This window comes from Eretmochelys imbricata, chromosome 8 (assembly GCF_965152235.1).
Source record: "Eretmochelys imbricata isolate rEreImb1 chromosome 8, rEreImb1.hap1, whole genome shotgun sequence".
Taxonomy (NCBI): Eukaryota; Metazoa; Chordata; order Testudines; family Cheloniidae; genus Eretmochelys; species Eretmochelys imbricata.
Window position 1 is genome coordinate 56588788 of NC_135579.1, and position 23335 is coordinate 56612122.

The 23335-nt window shown below is 44.0% G+C and overlaps 1 protein-coding gene across 1 annotated transcript in view; it reads left to right on the top strand.

Moving 5' to 3' along the window:
* Positions 1 to 23335, top strand: part of HMCN1 (hemicentin 1) — a 323326-nt gene that overhangs the window by 224704 nt on the left and 75287 nt on the right. The window contains exons 48-54 of the mRNA XM_077823933.1: positions 2678 to 2764; positions 4147 to 4338; positions 5205 to 5378; positions 7748 to 7861; positions 15490 to 15635; positions 16877 to 17027; positions 21715 to 21918. Of these exons, the coding sequence (XP_077680059.1) occupies positions 2678 to 2764; positions 4147 to 4338; positions 5205 to 5378; positions 7748 to 7861; positions 15490 to 15635; positions 16877 to 17027; positions 21715 to 21918 (1068 nt within the window). The remainder of the gene's footprint in view (positions 1 to 2677; positions 2765 to 4146; positions 4339 to 5204; positions 5379 to 7747; positions 7862 to 15489; positions 15636 to 16876; positions 17028 to 21714; positions 21919 to 23335) is intronic.

Here is a 23335-nt window from a genome sequence, read left to right on the forward strand (position 1 = left end):
TATCAGGTGCTTAAGATCTGATCTAATTTTCTCATCAGTTTAAAGTAAATTCTATATCTTGAAATGTTTTTTAAAAATTAACTTTCACTTCCAAATTACTGGTAGGTCACAGTTAAGTTGTGTGAAAGCAAAAAATTTTTCACTTTCTGTCTTTCTGGTGTATCTAGCTATCTAGAGCCCAGTCCTGCTGTGACAGGTTCGGTCACAGAGACCCCTCTTCGGGCTGTCACCTGACGTGCTGAAATTACCTTGAGCCAGTTTTCCCTGCCATCTTGGGACTCCAGAACCCTGCCTTGTAGCCTGCTGCAACACAGACCCAAGGTCTGAACCATGCCCCCAAAGCTGCAGGCATTAACTGAAAACCACTCAGCAGGTTACCTGTTTCCAACACGCAGTTCCCAATAAGATCCAAACCCCAAATTAATCCGTTTTACTCTGTTTAAAGCTTATACAGGGTAAACTCATTAATCACTTACTCTGGGTTAATTAATAAACAAAAGTGATTTTATTAAGTATAAAAAGTAGGATTTAAGTGGTTCCAAATAATATCAGAGAGAACAAAGTAAGTTACCAAGCAAAATAAAACAAAACACACAAGTCTAAGCTTAAAACGTCAAGAAACTGATTACAAGTAAAATCTCACCCTCGGAGATGTTCCAGTAAGCTTCTTTCACAGGCTAGACTCCTTCCTAGTCTGGGCCCAATTCTTTCCCCTGTTATATCCCTTGTTAGTTCCTGCAGACATCTTAGGCAGAAAGCTGGGGTGTTCTTATGACTGCAGCCCTCTTTGTTCTGTTCCACCCCCTTTTATAGCTTTGCCACAAGGCGTGAATCTTTTGTCTCTCTGGGTCCACTCCCCCCCTTCTGAATGGAAAAGTACCAGATTTAAGATGGATTCCAGTATCATGTGACATGGTCACATGTCCTGTGAGACCCCCATCCTCCATTCTTCCTGGGCGGGCCTACACATACACAGGAAGGTTTGAAAGTTAACAGAGCCATTTACAGCCAATTGTCCTAGTCAATGGGAGCCATCAAGCTTCCAAACCACCATTAATGGCCCACACTTTGCATAATTACAATGGGACCTCAGAGTTATACTTCATATTCCTAGTTTCAGACAAGAATGATACATTCTTACAAATAGGATGCACACACTCAGTAGATTATAAGCTTTGTAATGGTACCTTACAAGAGACCTTTTGCATATAACATATTCCAGTTACATTATATTCACACTCATAAGCATATTTCCATAAAACATTGTGGATTGCAGTGTCACACCTGCACTATTTGGGGTTACATGTGGGTAGAATGTGGTCCCTAGTTCATCATCTTCTCTTCCTTCCCAGTTATAAAGGTCTCTCTAAATCCCTTGTTATACTTCAGAGAACCTAACCAGTCCTCCTTATAGCCATGTTGCTTTGTCTTCTTCAGCTTCTATGCTATATTACTGCTCTGAGTCCTAACTCCTTTTTCCTTGACCCAAGTACTACAAAATGCCCTTCATTTAAAGAAGCAATTGCTTCTCCAAAACCACAGAGTTAACTGTGTTGCGCTTTTCCCAGCAATAAATGAAGCATATCATGCCAATGGGGTGGCTCACAAATGGGAGTAAGAGGTTCACAGCTGGCCTCTGGTCATGTTGGTACACATACTAATGAGCCAGTTTTCATGTGCCTTGTCTATTTATGCAAGTACTGAAAATATGAGGGTTGTTTCCAGGAAATTAGGCTCTAAAGCTGCAGATGAATGAGTGAGTGTGGTTAGCAGTGGTGCAAACATTATTGTCCTGATTCTGATTTTGCTTCTGCTGGCATAAACCAGGGGTTGCTCTCCTGAAATTAGCGGGGAGTTAAATCCTCCTCTCACTAACAGTAGTGTATCTTGGCCTGTATTTCTTGTTTATGTGTAATTTGCACAGATGTGTGTTTTCTGTATGCACACAGGTGGTTAGAAATAGAACAGACTTTGGGTCAGACTGCAGGTTGACCTTTGAGCAAGTGCTCAAGTGGTAATAGAGGTCATGAGCAGATTCTCTCCTGTGTTCCCCTGCAGGGCTAGTCACAAATGTACTCCTTGTATTGAGTGTGCAAGGACTGCTCTTCACCAGTACCTCACAAGGACTAGCCAGCTCAAAAGGAGCAAGCAGGGGAGATTGAGGTGGGGGTGCTGGCCAGTGGGGCTGGCTGGTTGCAGAGTGGAACATTTTGTTTCCTGTAAATCCTGCTCGGGTATTGTAACTTTGCACTGTCACCAATATGGGCCTGTTCCTAGTAGGTCTGATTCAGCCATTTGTTATTTTTATATGAAAGAAGCGATATGTTCAGACACAGAGACAAATCGGGCAGGACTACGCTTACTATGCTGCATCAGTGCAGCTGTGCTGATGTTGTAGCGCTTTAATGAAGATGCTCTAAGCCGATGGGTGAGAGCTCTCCAATTGGCGTAATTAATCCTCCTTCCCGAGAGGCAGTAGCTAAGTCCGTGGGAGAAGCACTCCCGCCAACATAGCACTGTCTACACTGGGGATTGTGTCGGTATAATTACGGCGCTCGGGTATGAATTTTTCGCACACCTGAGTGATATAGTTATACCAATATAAGTCTGTAGTGTGTTATATTTAAATTGGTGTAACTAATAGTGTGCAATATTATGCCTTTTTTCTCCCTAATAGTGCCCCCAGGAATTGTGGGTGAGAATAAACTGGAGGATGTGAAAGTGAAAGAAAAACACAGTGTTACATTAACTTGTGAAGTCATAGGTAAGGCTTTGCAATGTCACAATATGTTTCCTATTCAACTGCTAAACCCACAGCAGCCTGGTGTGTGTGTTAGTTGTCCACATCACAGTTCCCTTCCTGACCACAGTTGTTTGAGTGTATATGTACAAATAGCTGAAAGCCAGAATTTGGCTCTTAGTTTTATCTTGACTGTTCTTTTTTACATGTTTTAATATCACTGTCAATGCAGTGGGTTTTTTAAATGAATGTGTTTTTAGTAAATAACCCTAAGAGAAATATCCTATAAAACTTGAGAGAGACTCTTTCTATAGTTTATTTTTTAAACATCCTGTAGAATTTAACAGAAAAGTATATCCCTTTTATGTGCAAAGTAATGCACATTGTAAAATATAATCCCAACTATACATATAAAATGATGGGGTCTAAATTGGCAGTTACCACTCAAGAAAGAGATCTTGGAGTCATTGTGGATAGTTCTCTGAAAACATACACTCAGTGTGCAGCAGTAGTCAAAAAACCTAACACAATGTTGGGAACCATTAGGAAAGGGATAGATAATAAGACAGAAAATATATTACTTCTATATATATCCCTGGTATGCCCACATCTTGAATACTGTGTGCAGATGTGGTCAACCCACATCTCAAAAAAGATGTACTGGAATTGGAAAAGGTACAGAAAAGGCAACAAAAATGATTAGGGATTGGAGAAGCTTCCATATGAGGAGAGATTAACAAGACTGGGACTTTTTAGCTTAGAAAAGAAACTACTAAGGTGGGATATGATAGAGGACTATAATATCATGACTGGAGTGGAGAAAGTAAATAAGGAAGTGTTATTTACTCGTTCTCATAACATAAGAACAAGGGGGTCACCAAATGAAATTAACAGGAAGTCAGTGTAAAACAAACAAAAGGAAGTATTTCGTCATACAATGCACAGTTAACCTGTGGAACTCTTTGCCAGAGGATGTTGTGAAGGACAAGACTATAACAGGGTTCCAAAAATAACCAAATAAGTCCATCAATGACTAGTAGCCCAGATGGGCAGGGATGGTGTCTCTAGCCTCTGTTGTCAGAAGATGTGAATGGGCAACAGGGGATTGGATCACTTGATGATTACCTCTTCTGTTCATTTTCTCTGAAGCCCCTGGCATTGGCCACTGTCAGAACAGGATACTGGCATAGGTGGACTATTGGTCTGACCCAGTATGGCTGTTCTTATAAAATTCTAGAGGATGGTTCAAAAACCTATAGGGCTATAGAATATGTATTCTATAGAACTTTCCTAAAAGGGAAATTTTAAGTGGACACATGAAAATGTTCTTTTCTATTTTTCAGTAACTTTTCATATTCTAGAAGCTACAGTAATTAACACTTACAATTAATTCTATTTTTATTAAGGGAATCCTGTACCAAAGATTACATGGGTAAAAGATGGGCAGCCTCTTACCCAGGATGGAGATCACCAGATTCTTTCCAGTGGACGTTTTCTTCAGATCACCAATGCTCAAGTTACTTACACAGGGCGATATACATGTGTTGCATCCAATATAGCTGGTGACAAAAGCAAAAGTTACAGTCTCAATGTACTTGGTAAGTGATTGTGCTGGTTATCTAAAGAAGGTATTCATCTCATTGAAAGGTGGATATTCATGCTGGGGTGGCTCTAACAGTTAAAGCAGCAATGTCTAAGCTACCTGACTAGAGTTAAATACTTACAGCTGTATACTTGCTAAAGTATTTAATATTAATAAGGCACTTATACCTTTAAGAAGAAACAAATTAGGTTGGAAAACAGGGAGTTAGAACAGGAATTAATCTACATATAGATTGAACAAAACAGTGTATTGTCTTGTGTTTTACAGAAGAAATGTGTTACGGACACCATTAAAGGAAATATTGTTTCATAAAAATTCAGACCACCTGTTATTTTATTATGATGGTTATCATGTTACAGACTACAACTAATACAGTAGAGTTTCTTTTACATAGTCTCATATCCTGGCCCACATCCCCTGCCTAGCAATAGTTTTCAGGAAGATCAGACAGTAGACCTGTTGACCCCTAGCCGATAATAGTCTTTGGGAGGTGGTGGAGTAGTAGCTGGTGGCTAGCCTTCTCCCCTTGCACCGTTTGACAGCATCTGAAAAGGACAGCCTCTATGAACGTAGGCTGAATTTCAACTTCAGGACAAAACAGGAAACCAGATAGAGCTTCAGCTAGTGCTATAGGACTTTTGCCTGGTTCTGGGTTTCGTTGTGAACAGTTCACACACGCCTAGTAGTGATGCACATCCACTTATATAAGTTAGAACCAAGTCCGTAAACAGGATATTGAATTTTCTTTATAAAGAGACTTCAAATAACACCAGCAGTTCTCAATTTAAAAGTTATAGTAGCCTTAAATTGCTTTTAATGGCTGTCAATTCCATTGCTGAGGATCTTCTTATTGCTTCCCAGTGTCTCCAACCATTGCGGGTACGGACAGTCATGGCAGTGCAGAAGACGTCACCGTTATCCTAAATAGCCCCACATCCCTGGCTTGTGAGGCTTATTCATACCCACCAGCTACAATTACCTGGCTAAAAGATGGAGCTCCACTGGAATCTAACAGAAATATCCGAATTTTGCCAGGTAATTATTTTTATTCTTAAATAAAATAAATGTTTTGTCACTTATCAAATGACACATTCATAAATCAAAATAATTAGTTGTAATAATAGCATCACTTTGTACTTCTGTAGCATTTTTCATCCCAGGATCTCAGAGTTTCACAAACGTTAGCTAATTAATTATTTTTATGCATTCAGATCATATTTATCCCTTTGCTCTGTAAAACGATGGTGATGAGACAAGTTAATTGCACAGTTACAATGTAATGATTAAAGTTAGGTGGTAACAGCATAATAATAACATGGTAAATTCATTTGAAATATTGATAATGACACACATCACCACTATCGCTTGATAACTTTAAAATGTATTCATTACCATACTAAATCGTATCTATATTAAAAAGGCAAATTGAATGACTTATGGAAATTTCCAGTTTACCTCCTTAATTATGTCTGCAAAATTTGCAGGAAGATCTATTTGTGCAAATTAGGCAATTTTACCCTCTTACTACAATTTGGATATAAAATGGATGTGCCTACAAACTAATTAAGCAGAATTAAGGAGGTCTGCTAAAAATATGTCATACCTTGTGCTGTTAATCTTTAGACTTCTCTGTGAAAATAATGGGAACACTTCAGAAATAGGGGGGTATAACTGAAGAGGAAGTGAAGATAGACAGACAGCACAAACAGAAAAGCTAAATAAATAAGATACAGTAAAATCTCAGAGTTACGAACACCAGAGTTACGAACTGACCGGTCAACCACACACCTCATTTGGAACCAAAAGTAAACAATCAGGCAGCAGCAGAGACACCTCTCCACCCCCCCTCCAAAAAAAGAGCAAGCAAATACAGTACAGTACTGTGTTAAATGTAAAGTACTAAAATAGGAAGAGAGCAGCATTTTTCTTCTGCATAGTAAAGTTTCAAAGCTGTATTAAGTCAATGTTCAGTTGTAAACTTTTAAAAGAACAACCAGAGCGTTTGTTCCGAGTTATGAACATTTCAGAGTTACGAACAACTTCTGTTCTCAAGGTGTTCATAACTTTGAGGTTCTGCTGTAGCATTTTTTATAGCTCATTAGTAACTCACCATCAAGAAAGTAAAAAAGTAATTGTCCTTTTGTTAGATTATCTCTTGTCTAGCCCTTTGTGGACATATGAAATAGGGGAAAGTTTTTTTGGTAAGATTGTAGGTAATATAATGAAAATGAATGTTACACTTTTGTTACACTTCACTACTGGTAATTTTGCACCTGTGGGAGGAAATGTGAGCATTACTAGTATGTGGGAATTAAATGACTTCACTGGGGGACAGTTCCTAAGAATTCAGGCTGAAGGGAGTTGTAGCCAGTTTAAATTGGGGTTGTGCTCTGCGAATGTAGTGAGTATAAATCACACACAAGCATGAATTTGTGAGAAGGAAACTGATGCATGCTGAAGCGTACAGGCAATTTGAGTGAATTGCATATCTGGAGTCTCAAATCCTGTTGATTCACTAATATTCACAACATTTCACATAAGAGTGTTATCTTCTCTCTATTCTCCACACTGAGCATCTTTTCACTTGAAGTACACTGCTGAAACTAAACTACAGTACAGTGCCTCAGATCCATCCAGCCCTATATGTAGAATTAGTGCATTTTTACTTGTTCACAGAAAAGAGAAGGTGAAGCACAATTATTCAGACAAAGCACAGGACCATAAATTAATTCATGTCCAGAACTGCTTTAACACTTTCATAGGAACTATAACACATGCCTAGTCAAGGAGAGAGTGATTCCATACCCAATTCAGATACTGTACATTCATTACTACATAGTGCCACATCCTGACCTAAATTATACATGTGCAATTCCTTCTGAGTTCAATGTGAGTTGTGCTTACACATCCAAGAGAAGAATTTAGCTCTCAGGGTTGAAAGTATGACTGCAGAAAACATTAATAACCGGAGGATCAAGAGTATGATGCTAATGCTAGAGAATTCAGATACTGTACATTCATTACTACATAGTGCCACATCCTGACCTAAATTATACATGTGCAATTCCTTCTGAGTTCAATGTGAGTTGTGCTTACACATCCAAGAGAAGAATTTAGCTCTCAGGGTTGAAAGTATGACTGCAGAAAACATTAATAACCGGAGGATCAAGAGTATGATGCTAATGCTAGAGAATTCAGATACTGTACATTCATTACTACATAGTGCCACATCCTGACCTAAATTATACATGTGCAATTCCTTCTGAGTTCAATGTGAGTTGTGCTTACACATCCAAGAGAAGAATTTAGCTCTCAGGGTTGAAAGTATGACTGCAGAAAACATTAATAACCTGAGGATCAAGAGTATGATGCTAATGCTAGAGAATAATATCATCTTTCTGCAGGAGGGCGAATTCTGCAGATTCTAAATGCACAGGAGGACAGCGCTGGTAGATACACCTGCATAGCCACAAATGAAGCTGGGGAAACACTGAAACACTATGAAGTGAAAATCTACAGTAAGTTTGTTATAACAATGGAATACGTTTTAATTTTTTCTCGTTCCTCCATTTTTTCTTTACAGTTTTACCCATTCTGCTATTCACTAGGGTTTCTGAACCAGCAGGTACTCACTCTATCCAGCTAACACTTGCATTAATACAAATCATGCCCACCATCTTGAAAGACATCAGGAAGATTTGCGTGACACCATTTACAAGCATTCAGTTGAGGTTACTGGAGGCTTTGCAATGCCCAGGGGAAGATGCAGAGATGATGCACTTCTCTTTCTGCTGAAATGTTTGTTCTTCTTCAAGTGATTGCTCATGTGTATTCCACAATAGGTGTGCGTGCTCGCCATGTGCACCAGTGCCAGAAGTTTTTCCCCTAGCAGTACCCGTAGGGGGAAGTGTCCCCCGCGACCCCTGGAGTGGCACCTGCCTGGCACGGTATAAGGGGAGCTGCGCGCTCTCCCCACCCTCCGTTCCTTCTTGCCGCCAGTGAAGGTGTGTCAGAACTACTCTGCTCCAGCTTTGCTGTAGCTCGATCCCCAGCACTGTTCATTTATTCAGTGCTAGAACCTGTAGTTAGGTAGCTGTTCAGTTAGTTTAGTTAGTCAGTGAGCTGGGCCAGGGCATGCCCTGGGCTTCAAGTCGTGCGGCTCTTGTAGGCGTTCTATGCCAAGAAGTGACCCGCACGCAGACTGTTTGCGCTGTTTGGGAGAAATCCATATCAGCGAAAGGTGCAAGATTTGCAAGTCATTTAAGCCTTGGACCAAAAGAGAAAGGGACATTAGGCTCCAGGCCATCCTGATGGAATCGGCGCTGAGCCCGACTCTGGCACGCCGCTCCGAACCGGTACCCGGCACCATGGTGTCGGTACGCGGCGACCCTCTGGTGCCATCCAACATTTGGCACCACTCCCTGTTCATGGGGCATGCCAAGAGGGCCAGGAAGACTCCCTCTTCACAGCGGCACCAAAGGAAATCTGGGACAGAGGCTAGGCCCATGTTGGGCAGTCCTCGCTCCCCACCGGGCCCCAGGCCTCCGACTCACGTTGAGTGGAGTAGTCCGGTCCCTACAGAACAGGCCTCTCCAGATGTCCAGATGCCTTCCACACCTGAAGCCCTCCAGGTGGCCTGGGATGTTATGTCCATGCCGCTGCCTGGAGCGCTGCTGATGTTGGCCCCACGCTCTAGAGGCAAGCCACCGCTGGGATCTCCGCAGTAGCCTCCGGCTTGGTCTCGGTCGAGGAAATGTTCCCGATGCCATTCACTGCCCAGCAACTGCTTGGGACAGAGTGCAGGTGGATCACCCTCAACGCCGAGCAGACTCTCTGTCTGAGTTCCGTCCGTTTGGGACTCTCGGCACCGCTCGTCCTCAAGGAGTGATTATTGATGGGACCGCAACAGGCACCGCCAACGGTCTTCGTCTCGGAGGGGGTACCACAGCCGGTCATGGCATGGTCATCAATGCCGTTCCTGCTCGGACTCCTGCTCCAAGTCTCTGCCAAGGCATTGCAGCCCTGGGCGTCGATTGCCGGCGCCTCGCCGGTGCGGGTCTGCCCGTCAAGGCCGTTCGCGGAGCAGCTGCTACCATTGTACCAGTCCTCCACATCGAGATCGTGGTCCCATGGCCAACGTCGATCCCGGCACTGCCGCTCCTCCCAGTCCAGAGGCAGCATCAGATCGTACGCCAGCCCGGCCTCCATTCATAGCCGTCCTTTGATGGGCCAGGCCAGCCAAGCCCAACAGTCAACCCCACTAGTGCCACAGCAGGTGCAGTGGCACCGAGTGTCGTGGCCGGCCCAATGGTACCAGTGGGCACCGTGGCCTCCAGTGCAGCTCCCGTTGAAGGCCCACTCGGTGGCCGGTGCTTCGGAGGCTCCATCGGCCACCCTATCCAGACCCACAAGGAAGGAGTCGCTGGGACGTGCATCCTTGGCATCGTTCCCAGAGTCCGACCAGGTGGTGGACCCTCCGGTGCCGGCCGATACCCAGAGCGCTGCACCGGGTCTCCTCGCCCTGCCCGGAGGAGGCGATTGCGGCCCCGCCCCCCTCTGCCTGACAGGAGGACTTCAGGGCACATCAAGAATTCTTAAAGAGGGTGGCAGCAAGCCTCCACCTCCAGGCAGAGGAGATGGAGGAGCCCTCAGACTTCTTGTGTAATGTACTGTCCTCGTCGGCACTGGGTAGGGTGGCCTTGCCTCTTCATGAAGGGGTGGCTAAAATTTCAAATGCCCTGTGGCAGACACCAGCCTCGTTGGCCCCTATCTCTAAGAAGGCGGAACGCAAGTACTTAGTGCCCACCAAGGGGCATGAGTACTTGTATACGCACCCGGTGCCCAACTCCCTGGTGGTCGAGTCAGTCAACCATAGGAAATGGCAGGGTCAACCAGCCCCAACCCCAAAGAATAAAGACTCTCGGAGACTGGACTCTTTTGGAAGGAAAATTTATTTGTCTTTGAGCTTCCAGTTGTGAGTGGCAAATCATCAGGCTCTCCTGGGCCGGTACGAATTCAATCTGGGGGGCTCCCTGCCCAAGTTTGAGGACTCCCTCCAGAAGAGTGATAGAAAGGAATTCAAGGCACTAGTGGAGGAGGGGGCAGCGGCTGCTAGGGCGTCCCTGCAGGCAGCCTTGGATGCTGCGGATACGGCTGCACAATCCATGGCCTCTGTGGTGTCCATGAGATGGGCGTCATGGTTCCTGCTCTCTGGGCTTTCCAGCGAGGCACAGTCCTCCATGCAGGATCTCCCATTTTGACAGGAAAGCCCTGTTTGCGGAGGAGACAGATACAAAACTGCATGGCATGAAAGACTCCCATACGACCCTCCAGACTCTGGGCCTATATGTACCGGCTCCGGCAAGACCTAAGTTCAGGCCACAGCAGACTCCCACCCAGGCTGCCTTCCCAAAGTATGAGGCCACCTACAAGAAACAGCAGGACTATAAGAGACGCCCACAGAGGCAGTCTCAGCCGGCCTTCCAGCCTGGCTCCTCTAAGGGCAAGCAGGTGGGGAAGAGGTGCTTTTGACGGGCCGCTTGGGGGCACCCCACCAGTCTTCATCAGGGATCCACGCACAATAAAGCTCCCCTTCTCCAACCAGTTGTGTGCTTTCCTCCCAGAATGGTCATAGCTAACCTCGGACTGATGGGTCCTCAACACCATCTCCCGGGGTTACACCCTCCAGTTTACTTCCTCCCTGCCCAACCACCCCACACCCCCATCCCTATTGGGGGACCCCTCACACAAGGCTCTGCTCGAGCAGGAGGTGGGGCAGCTCCTAGGACTAGCAGCGGTAGAGGCAGTGCCTGAGGAGTTCATAGGCAGGGGGTATTACTCCCAATACTTCCTTATCCTGAAGGCCAAAGGGGGCCTCAGACCCATCCTGGACCGGCAAAGTCTGAACCAGTACATGGTGAAACTCAAGTTCTGCATGGTTTCCCTGGCCTCCATCATCCCCTCCCTGGATCCCAGGGACTGGTATGCTGCCCTCGATCTGCAGGACGCATACTTCCACATCCACATATTCGAGGGGCACAGGTGCTTCCTCTGTTTTGTGGTGGGACAGATCACTACCAATTCACGATCCTCCCATTTGGTCTGTCCCAGGGTGTTTACAAAATGCATGACGGTGGTAGCGGCCTACCTCAGACGGTGGGGGGGTCCAGATTTTTCCCTATCTGGACAATTGGCTGGTCAAGGGCACCTCCTGGTCTCAGGTGAGGGATCACGTGGCACTCCTACTGTCCACGTGTACTGCCTTGGGCCTATTGGTAGACAGCACCAAATCCATGTTAGTCCCGGTCCAACATATAGAGGTTATCGGGGCGCTCCTGGACTCAGCGTCAGCCACAGCCTCTCTCCTGCCAGACAGATTCAAGACCCTGAAAGGTCTCATGGACTCGGTCTCAAAGTTCCCGGTGACAACAGCCAGGGTTTGCCTGTTGCTCTTGGGTCACATGTTAGCGTTGCACATACATGGTCCGTCATGCCAGACTCAGGATGAGGCCCCTCCAACTCTGGTTGGCCTCGAAGTTCTCCCAGGCCATGGACAGGATGGACAAGGTCCTCACCGTGCCGGACTCTGTGATCACCTCCCTATGCTAGTGGTCCGCCCCAAACAACATGCTCCAAGGGGTCCCACTCAGGGACAGGGCCCCGTCATTGAAGCTGGTGTCCGACATGTCGGACCTGGGTTGGGGGGCCCATGTGGGGAACTTTCAGACCCAAGGCCTGTGGTCGGCCCAAGACCTGACCCTATATATAAATGTCAAGTAGTTCAGGGCGGTACGCCTGGCCTGTGTGGCTTTCTGCTCGCACCTGGAGGTCAAGGTAGTCAGGGTCCTCGCGGACAACATGGCCTCAATGTTCTATATCAACAGGCAAGGCGGGGCCCAATCCTCTGCCACGAAGCCCTCAGGCTGTTGATTTCTGTATTTCCCACGACATCCACCTGAAGGCCTTCCAACTACTGGGCGCCTGGAATGAGAGAGTGGATCACTTGAGCAGGGACTTTTCCTCACAATATGAGTGGTCCCTCCATCCGGAAGTGGCCCACCGGCTCTTCCGAAGGTGGGGAATTCCCCAAGTGGACCTATTTGCGACTTGACAGAACTGGTGATGTCCCCTGTTCTGCTCGGAGGGAGCTGGGGTGGGGGAGGACGCTATCTCTGATGCCTTTATCCTGTCCTGGTCAGGGCGGCTTCTCTATGCCTTCCCCCCATTCCCTCTAATCAGCAGGGTCCTGGAGAAGATAAAGACGGACAAGGCCCGGGTCATCCTGATTGCCCTGGCGTGGCCCAGGCAACATTGGCATGGGACCATCACAGGCCTGGTGGTAGCTCTGCAGTGGCCATTGCCACTCCGCCTGGACCTGCTGTCTCAGGACCAGGGCCGCCTCCTCCATCCTAACCTAGAGGCTCTTCACCTCACGGCATGAGCTGCTCAGTGGTTAAGCGGAGAGGAGAGGACGTGCTCAGAACAGGTTCAACGCGTCCTCCTTGAAAGTAGATGGCCCTCCACTCGCCGTGCTTATTTGGCAAAGTGGTCCAATTTTCTAGATGGGCAGCGGACCACGGTGTCTATCCCGTGACCACCCCGATCCAGCTTATTCTTGGCTACCTCCTCCACCTGAGAGCCCAGGGCCTGGCGCCTTCGTCAGTCAAGGTGCACCTGGCAGCCATATCGGCTTTCCATCCGCCAGTGTAGGGACACACGGTATTTTCCCATGCTATGACTGGCTGGTTCCTCAAGGGGTTGGACCGTCTTTTCCCATATTCTAGACCCCTGGTCCCGCAGTGGGACCTGAACCTGGTGTTGGTTTGTCTCACGGGGCCCCGTTTTGAACCACTGGCCATGTACTCCTGGTGTCATCTCTCGTGGAAGGTGGCCTTCCTGGTTGCAATCACGTCGGCGAGGCGAGTCTCAGAGCTCAGGCCCTGACTTCTGAGCCGCCGTACATGATTTTTCATAAAGATAAGGTCCAGCTCCGCCCACACCCCGCATTCCTCCCGAAGGTGGTCTCCGCTTACCACACAAGGCAGGACATTTTTCTACCGGTCCTCTGCCCAAGACCCATGCGTCCAGTGAGGAGCGCCGTCTCCACATGCTCGATGTGCAGTGGGCTCTGGCTTTCTAACTTGAGCAGACTAAGCCATTCAGAAAGTCCTCGCAACTGTTTGTTGCCTTGGCCGAGCGCGCAAGGGGCCAGCCGATTTCCACTCAGCGGCTTTCCAATTGGATCACTTCGTGCATCCGTACCTGTTATGAGCTGGCGGGTGTTCCCCCGCTGCCCATTGCGGGGGCATGCTCGACTCGGGCGCAGGCCTCGTCGGCTGCCTTCATGGCCCATGTCCCCATTCAGGACACCTGTAGGGCCACCACGAGGTCTTCGGTTCACACGTTCACCTCGCACTATGCGATCGTCTCCCAAACCAGGGATGACGCCGGGTTTGGCAGGGCTGTCCTCCGGCCTGGGAACTTGTGAACTCCTACCCACCTCCAACAGATACAGCTTGGAATCACCTATTGTGGAATACACATGAGCAATCACTTGTCGAAGAAAAGACAGTTATCTTTTCCGTAACTGGTGTTCTTCAAGATGTGTTGTTCATGTCTAGTCCATATCCCACCCTCTTTCCCCTCTGTCGGAGTTGTCTGGCAAGAAGGAACTGAGGGTGGGGGGAGCACGCAGTTTCCCTTATACCACACCAGGCAGGTGCCACTCCAGGGGTTGCAGGGGGTGCTCCCCCACTGGGGAAAAACTTCCGGCACTGGTGCACGTGGCGAGCAGGCACACCTATTGTGGAATAGACATGAGCAACACATCTCGAAGAACACCAGTTACGGGAAAGGTAACTGTCTTTTGGGCTTTCAAGTCAGATGGATACTGCACAGCTGAAGAACTGTGAAAGCCCACAGGCTCCAGAGCTATTTTTAAAAGTAGAACCTAATATCTAACGGGAAGTTTTTACTTGAGTGAGGTAAAACCACTCACTATTATATTTTGTAGTAAAATGCCACCAACTCCCTCCCTTCCCATGCAAGGTTCCCTGTCAGCACTTTCGATTCTTTCTGATTCTTCCTTACAACAGTGATTTCAACCATCCCTAGTAGCTATTACCAGTACTCGTACTTCAGACTCTTGGGGCCAATATTCTAAGTGCTCCACTCTATTGTAATGCTGAGACTCTTTGCTTGGGCCCCCAGTTAAACATTGCTTCCCATCTTCCATTCATTGGTTAGTGCTCTAAACTGAAAAGGAGTTTGGGCTGTTCCCAACCCCCTCTTGTAACTTTATTGTTTATTATTAATTATTATTATTATTGTTTATTTGAATTGGAGAAGTACCTAGAGGACCCAGTCAGGGATTGTGGTCCCATTGAGCTAGCTAGGCTCTGTATGCTATAATGTAAAGATGGTCTCTGTGCCAGAGAGCTCACCATTTAAGAAAGGCTGTACAGTGACACTGAAAAGAAATAGAACTTCACTTGGAGCTTATTTAGATTAGAGCTGGTCAAAAACTTTTCAGTGGAATGTTTTTCCATCAGAAAATACCTATTCATCAAAATCAAAACTTTATGTGGGAATGTAGACATTTATTTTTTATTATAAATTATAATACAATTTTTTAAATGTCAAGTCAAAACTGGAACAAAATGTTTTCATTGACCCAAAACTCATTGTTTTCCCAAAATTTCATTTTGTGGCAAAAGTCAAAATTCTGAATCAGAATAACAACAAATTTCAAAATGTCAGAATTTCCCAAGGAAAGGATATTCTGAGTTTTGACCAGCTTTACTCATTAAGAATTCAAAAGCCTAACTTTAGGCGCGTTATTGAAAATACTGGCTTTAATATTTATTATTTTTGATTAAATAGTAGGTAAATATGAAAGCGAGATACATGGTAGAGTGGGACAGTCAAGAATGTAGTCTGGTGCATTTTCACCAAAAAGTTAAGCACTGCTGTTTTGTAATAACCCAGCTGTGGTGCTTGGAGAAAAGGATCACAGAGGAATGTATTTTTTTACTCTATGGTTATTAGCCTTGCTGTCCCTATGTCTGGTTCATTTTAAATGATGTATAACATGTTAATTCAGTCAGGGAAATCTCTTTCACTTCTTTGGGATGTTTGTTTTGTGCAGTTCCACCCGTCATTAACAAAGGAGATATCTCAAGGATGGGTCTCGCTCCTAAAGAAGTGAAGATCAAAGTAAACAACAGCCTTACACTAGAGTGTGAAGTTCATGCGATTCCTGCTGCTGCTATCAGCTGGTACAAGGATGGACAGGTCAGTCACAAATTTAATTCCTTTTAATGGGTAGTTTTCTTACAGAAGCAGTTGAATATCATAATTTTTAATCAACATTTTTATAGCACCATAGGTGCACACATGGCTCCTGATCCTGCACCACTGAAATCAATGGCTCCCTGCTGTCCTCCTCCTGCCCCCATCCCCAATATTATGGATTGTGGGTACTACTCCACAATTTTATGGATCTCAGGGAATCTGCTATAGGCCAAGTCCCTCTGCACACTGGCACTAGAGCTCCTACTTCTCCCTCTGGTTCACTTGCAGTGCAGGTGGGACAGTGCTGCCAGACTTCCTCTGCCTGAGACTGCTTGTTCCTTTGTATTGAGTGGTCATTGCACAGAAGGCTGACTACGTCTTGTGCAGATTCCCCCCAAGGCTTGTGCTGGAGAGAGGCGTAACATCCTGGTCCCACCCTCAGTCCTCCCTTTGCCATCCTGGCCTTACCCCTCTTCACCCTGGTTCTCTAGAACTTGCAGAGAACCCTCCACTGGGTTCTGAAAAGAGGTGACAATGCCCCAGAAGCAGCTGACCTTCCAAAGGGGTTCCCCTCCATGCGCAGATTTTGGGGAAAAATGAGACCCTGAGTACAAAAGTTGTTGAAAGGGAATGAACTGAGGGCACCACAACATTATATTTATAGTCATTCTTCAGATTAATTGCATTTTAAAATAAAATAATGCAAGACATCTGCTTGGAAAAAGTAGATATTTTTTTCTTTGTAAATAACTTTTTATTCCTGTAAAGGGCTCCTTTCCCATTAAGTTTCTTCACTTACATTTATCATATATATTTCATTAGTTTGTAAGCTTAGTATCATGGTACTGTGACTTTTTGCTATATTCTAGGCCATAGACACATTTTGCTATATTCTAGACCATAGGCACATTAATAGGCTTAGCATCTCACAGGATCAGGCCTCCTGGCTGGAGTGTGATTCCTAATGTTATTGGGAACAATAATAATAGATATATTTTTCTGTTACTCTTGGCAAAGCCAATAGAATCAAAAAGAAAAGAGTTGAGTTTAAAAGAACATGTTTTCTTATTCCCAACTTGCTTTAAAACGCTTAGTCAAGTAGTCATGTCAAGGTAGACGTAAGTAATTTGACTGGTGTGTTAGAGCAAAATGGCTGTACCATCAGATTACTTTCATGATTCTTAATACTTCAAGCATTTACTTTATTTAATACTTATAAATTTGTTTAAATTAAATCACAGCCTATTAAACCAGATGCTCATGTTACCATCCAAGCCAGTGGCCGGACTCTGCAGATAAAGGAAGCTCAGGTATCAGACACTGGTCGTTACATGTGTGTGGCATCCAACGTTGCTGGAGAGGATGAAATAGAATTTGATGTGAACATACAAGGTAAAGAGGGAAACAAAGTTAAAATAATAATAAAATTCTCCTGTTCTGTCAATGTGAGTCATTTTCTAGTAATATTTGGTTTGGAGCACTGAAATTGTTTATACTTTTCTTATTTTCCCCGCACTGGATCAGTCTAGACCAAGGGTAATTTGACCTGCTTGCTCTAATTTTTTAGGTATTTAGTAAGAGAAAATATTTTAAGTATGAGCTCTTTATTAAATTTATATATTATTCATATTTAAGAAATAGAAGGCCTGGTTATTTTAAAAATTACAAAAAAAATTTAGACCAGAGAAACAAGAAATGGTAGGCCAGGTCTACTACTTGTTTCTGCCAACTCAGAGGTATGGTTCCCACTGTTTAGACACAGGATTCTTTTACATACCTTAGGGCAGTGGTTCTCAACTGGGGTCTGGGCCCCAGGGGGGCTGTGAGCAGGTTTCAGAGGGTCCACTAAAATAAACCAGAGAGGGGCCAGTGTTAGACTCCCTGGGGCCCAGGGCAGAAAGCCGAAGCCTGAGCCCCATCACAAAGGGTTTGAAGCTGAAACCTGAGCAAATTAGCTTCACGGGGGACCCCTGGGGCATGGGTCATTGGGCAGTTGCTCTGTTTTCTACCCCCTAACACTGGCCCTGACTTTTAATCTACTGGGTATGCTGAAAAACAGTACTTGTGACACAGGTGAGCCATGGAATTTTTATAGCATGATGGACGGGTGTGGCGGTCTCAGAAAGAAAAAGGTTGAGAACCCCTGCCATAGGGGACACTTGATCAAGACCAAGCAAATCCCAGTTATTAACCATGGCTATTGTATTATTAAAGAAAAACAAATCATTAAACAAAACAACACATGACTGAGTACAAGTGATAAACTTAGTTACTTCCATTACAATCTCTTTTGTATGCCTTTCTGTGGAGATTAACCCTGTGGAGAATAGATTATACCCTTGAGAATGAACCCACCTTTTGTGGGTCACTTTTCTCTGGGTAAATTAAGACCAGAGTACATATATTGTTTCCCAGAATTACTGTGTATTCGGTTTTAGTATCATAAAATCATAGGGTCAAAAGGAACAGCAAAGGTCATTTAATCTAGTCCCCTTATTAAATACTTATCTACTGTTTAGGTTAGTAATAACTAGACAGGCTTCACTTGTCCTTAAACAAGTTAATTTGCCATACATAAATAGTTGCTGAAGGTAAATGATCTAAACTAAATCTTTACTAAATATTTAAACTAGTACTTAGAAGAAGCTATGTAATGAGGTGTCTTAATACAGACCAATTATAAATATTAAGGATCTTAAATTCCACTATTTTTTTAAATGTTTAGCCTCTGTCTCCTTTCCAGGAATCTATGGTCTAACCATTTGATGATTAACAGGAGAAACTGTTAGTCTTTTAAGTTCTACAGCTTTTCAATATTCCAGTAAACTCATTATAAGAATTTTAAATCTAATTCCTTGGCAGTATCTTAGTTAACTTTCTCTCACCAATCTATGTTGAAGTTTGGGCAGGTTTTCCTTGAGTTGGTTTCTTTTTGAGTCTTCTCTACTTTTCTTCTCTATGTGGGTAGTTGGCTTGTTGAGAGAAACAGGATTAGTTATGTAGTGCTGCTCTCTTAGCAGGGGTGTGTGCACATGTGGTGCTCACTTCAGAGTTCCTTATACCCTTCTCCTTCATATTCACGATATTATAGGAAAACACACCTCTTTTAGGCTTGTTTAGATTCAAGTAGGTTGCTGTGATTCTTTCATTGGCTCCATGACTTCATAGGTAGCCCTGGGAAGCCTCTTCACCTTATGAATATCATAGAATCATAGAAGATTAGGGTTGGAAAAGACCTCAGGAGGTCATCTAGTCCAACGCCCTGCTCAAAGCAGGACCAACACCAACTAAATCATCCCAGCCAGCGCTTTGTCAAGCTGGGCCTTAAAAACCTCTAAGGATGGAGATTCCACCACCTCCCTAGGTAACCCATTCCAGTGCTTCACCACCCTCCTAGTGAAATACTGTTTCCTAATATCCAACCTAGACCTCCCCCACTGCAACTTGAGACCATTGCTCCTTGTCTATCATCTGCCACCACTGAGAACAGCCAAGCTTCATCCTCTTTGGAACCCCCGCTTCAGGTAGCTGAAGGCTGCTATCAAATCCCGCCCCCAACTCTTCTCTTCTGCAGACTAGACAAGCCCAGTTCCCTCAGCCTCTCCTCGTAAGTCATATGCCCCAGCCCCCTGATCATTTTTGTTGCGCTCTGCTGGACTCTCTCCAATTTGTCCCCATCCTTTCTGTAATGGGGGGCTCAAAACTGGAGTCAATGCTCCAGATGTGGCTTCACCAGTGCCAAAGAGAAGGTAATAATCATTTCCTTCGATCTGCTGGCAATGCTCCTACTAATGCAGCCCAATATGCTGTTAGCCTTCTTGGCAACAAGGGCACACTGCTGACTTATATCCAGTTTCTCATCCACTGTAATCCCCCAGTCCTTTTCTGAACTGCTGCTTAACCAGTCGGTCCCCAGCCTGCTGCGGTGCATGGGATTCTTTCGTCCTAAATGCAGGACTCTTCTCTTGTCCTTGTTGAACCTCATCAGATTTTTTTTGGCCCAATCCTCCCATTTGTCTAGGTCACTCTGGACCCTATCCCTACCCTCCAGCATATGCATACCCCCCAGCTTAGTGTCACCTGTGAACTTGCTGAGGGTGCAATCTATCTCATCATCCAGATCATTAAATAAGATGTTGTACAAAACCGGCCCCAGGACCATAACATTTCTTTATGTAACATTTCTTTAATTGCCTTTGTTCTTCTTGTAGCCGGACAGCATCAGACATCAACTCTTTTCTTTTATTCAGTCCATTCTCTGAAATATTCTTTCATTTTTATTGAGTTTGTCAGAAAAGAAATTCTATTTTCAACAAGTCCACCAACACTCTTGTTCTTTATATCAAGGTTTTAGGTTCTCAAAACAGTCTTTTGAAGTTCAGTTACTCTTAGAAAGTCTTTAGCTTAAGTTGTTGATTCTGCATTGAAGATTTTTGGAACTATAATTTTTTTGTTTTCCTGAGTTCAGCGAGGGTGTGCTTATGCACTGCCAGTAATTATTTAATTCCCCATTAATGTAAATATTCTATACATACGTGGCTTCTTAGTAGTAGTAGTAGTAGTCAGTTTAACAAGGTCACTAGATTCCAGGTTGTACATAAAGCATTTTACTATTTACATAGCAATGACATTAGGAGTTATATTTGGAGCTTTGCATTTAGCTAATATATTTGCAAGCATGCCTTTCACAAAGGTGTTTGTCATTTCAACATTTAAGAAATAAACAAAAGTTTAAAACATTTCCAGCGACACGTTTTTTCCTGGAGTTTCAAAAACACAGAGTTTTTCCTTTGAAAAGAAAAGGCCTTGGTATGGGTACTTTACAACCTAGATTTATGACTCTGATAACACACTCTACATTCCTTTTTAGAATGAATATTTTAAGTGGTTTGTCTTCTTAAGGTTTGCTTGTCCTTGGGAGATAGGAGTGGAAACCTTCTGGTATTTCTTTGATTAGCTTAAATATTTTGTAACATAACCAGCTAAACGTATGTATTGTTATATTCGCAAGCATCCTGGCTATGATAGTCTTGTAGTTATATTTTCTATTCAGTAAAGGTGCAAACAAGTTTGTAACAATCTAAAAAATTTATAATAATTTTATTAATATCATTTTTGCATCAATATTAAATTTCTCCCTACAGTAGCACTAATGGCCCCAGTCTGCAGCCCTGTTGTGCTAGGCACTGTATGGATAAACAAAAAAGACAGCTCCAAAAACTCATGTCAGAAATGTTTTTATAACTTGTTTAGCATAAGAGAGAGAAAACATACTTGGTACTTTTCATCTATAAATCTGAAATCTATTTACAAAGAAAGGAAAGTGTCAAATATTTCCATTTATAGATGGGGAGGATGAGCACTGATAGTTAAGAGACTTACCCAAGGCCATACAGCTAGTGGTTGGCAGAGCTACATCTAGAGATGAGCTCTCCTCATTCCCATGCCTGCGTGCTAGCCACTGGACTATGCTCTGGCAGTTAGGTTGATTTCTTGTGTCATAGTTCACCAAATTTTATTTCACAGGAAGTTTTGCCTGAACAAAGGTTGCAGGAAAAAGAAAACCTATTAATTTGCTCACACTAGCTATAAGGGCAGTGATGATGGGTAAAATAATAAGGCACTTCTAAAAATTCTTTTTCTTAAGAAATCAGGTGCCTTTGAGATGTCTCAGGTTGGACATCCAGAATCACTAGTCACTTATGAAAATCTTGGATAAACACAATATTTGTCCTAAACACCTTCCAGTTAACTTGAAGTAGTGTCCTCTCCTGGCTTTTTTTTTTTAATCAGTTCTTCCTATTTAGTCAATCATTAACCTACAGGAAGTGCCCAGTACATTAATCGGTAGTGCTTAAGTTATTTGCATGACCAAGTTCACACTGCTGCTGGGCGTTGGGATTTTCATGCATGGAGTACATGACTGATGTGATGGGATCTGATTTAGGATGCTTATTTGTCGTGTAGCTCAAAGATGCTATTTAACAACTCCAGTATTTTTTTGTTACTAGATTGTCCAAATATGGATTTCTGCTATAAAATCCTAACTTCTATACCTCTTCTTTCTCTCTGAATGTAGTTCCTCCTAGGTTCCAAAAACCTCGCAGAGCATGGGAAGTTGGTAACACAGTAGATACAGGCAGAGGTGGAGAAACCAAAGATGTGATTGTCAACAATCCTCTTTCTTTGTATTGTGAGACCAATGCTATGCCCCCTCCTGTTCTCACCTGGTATAAAGATGGCTACCCTCTGAGCTCCAGTGATAAAGTACTGATATTGCCAGGTGGGTATTTTAATGGATCACCTGATGAGCTTAATAAATAATGATAATACTTAGCACTTATATGGCAATTACATTTTTCATCTTCAAAGTTCTCAATTTACTAATAATTTTGGATGTGCATCCTTCTCAATGCATTTTTTCTTGAGTGGAAATTTTCACATCCAGTGCTCAGACTTTATATATGCTTTTGATTTTCCACCCTCTTTATTTAAAGTATAATCCCTTAACTGATTGTGAATATGGACATTCAGCTATTACATGCTGATTGGCAGATATGGGTGAATATGCATCAGAGACATTGAACAACACCTACAATCCACTGTTGTTGTTACTTCACTTTAACAAAACAATCACATTTGGAGTAGTAACATTTCTCCATTGAAGCTGAGAGCCATGGAAACCCTAAAATGGAACAGTCCCTATGGAACCCTGCACAAATAGGTGATTTGTTCATATTCTGTGGGCTTGATTGTGCCCTTTCGCTACAGCCTTGAGTAAGGGGCTGTGCAGAAACACATCATCACAGAGGAAGCTCCAAAAGGGATTTTGTCTGAATGATACAATGTGTCCCAGAGCTCTTCCATGCACACTTTGCTGCAGCACCCCTTCAGAGGCTTCAGAATGCACTTCCTTGCCTAGCCAATCAGCTCCGCTGCCTCATGCAGACAGTTTTGCATCAGGCCCATGGCCTTCTGCTACCCATCCCTTTGGAGAAGCTCGTGCTCCAGGGAGCACTAGTAGGGAGTACTTCCTGCACTTAGCACAGCAGTTTTATCTGGTGGCGGTACAGTGGGTGGCGGTACAGCATATGGGTGGGAAAGCTCCTTGTGCCCTCCCCATCTTTGCTTATCTGTTCAGAGGCCAGCCATAATCTGGATCTGTATTATTTCCAACATTTGTTCTCTTCTCTGAGCAGGGAGGGAATTGCACCAATTTGTTAAAGGATAATATTTTAAATAAAGAAGAAAGTCAAAGAGTAAAACCATATATAACTGAGCACTGAGAGTGAAAATTTCTAGTCATACATAGTTAACCAAAGAGCAAATATTCTACAGTTCGGTATACTTTCCCCAATGGAGTCAATTACAAAGTTTTCTATTAGCTCACTGTGGAAAGTTTCACTTCTAGATGATCAACAGCTCTGTTGCTGATATGTCTCCAAAGAATGTAGATTCCTTCCAATGGAATTAATTCTTTGCCAACATTTTATTATGAACCTCCAACTAAAACCAAGCTGGATGTAGAGAAAGCAACTATGAAACAAAAAGCTTTATGTTAGTCCAGAACTGAAAGTGATCATTCAAGACAAACCAATGGGGAGAAAATTACATCCCCAGCTCTTTGCCCCCAGTCATTCATGACTTCATTGACTCAGGTCTCCAGAGGAATGTGGCGTGTTTGAGTGATGGAAATCACT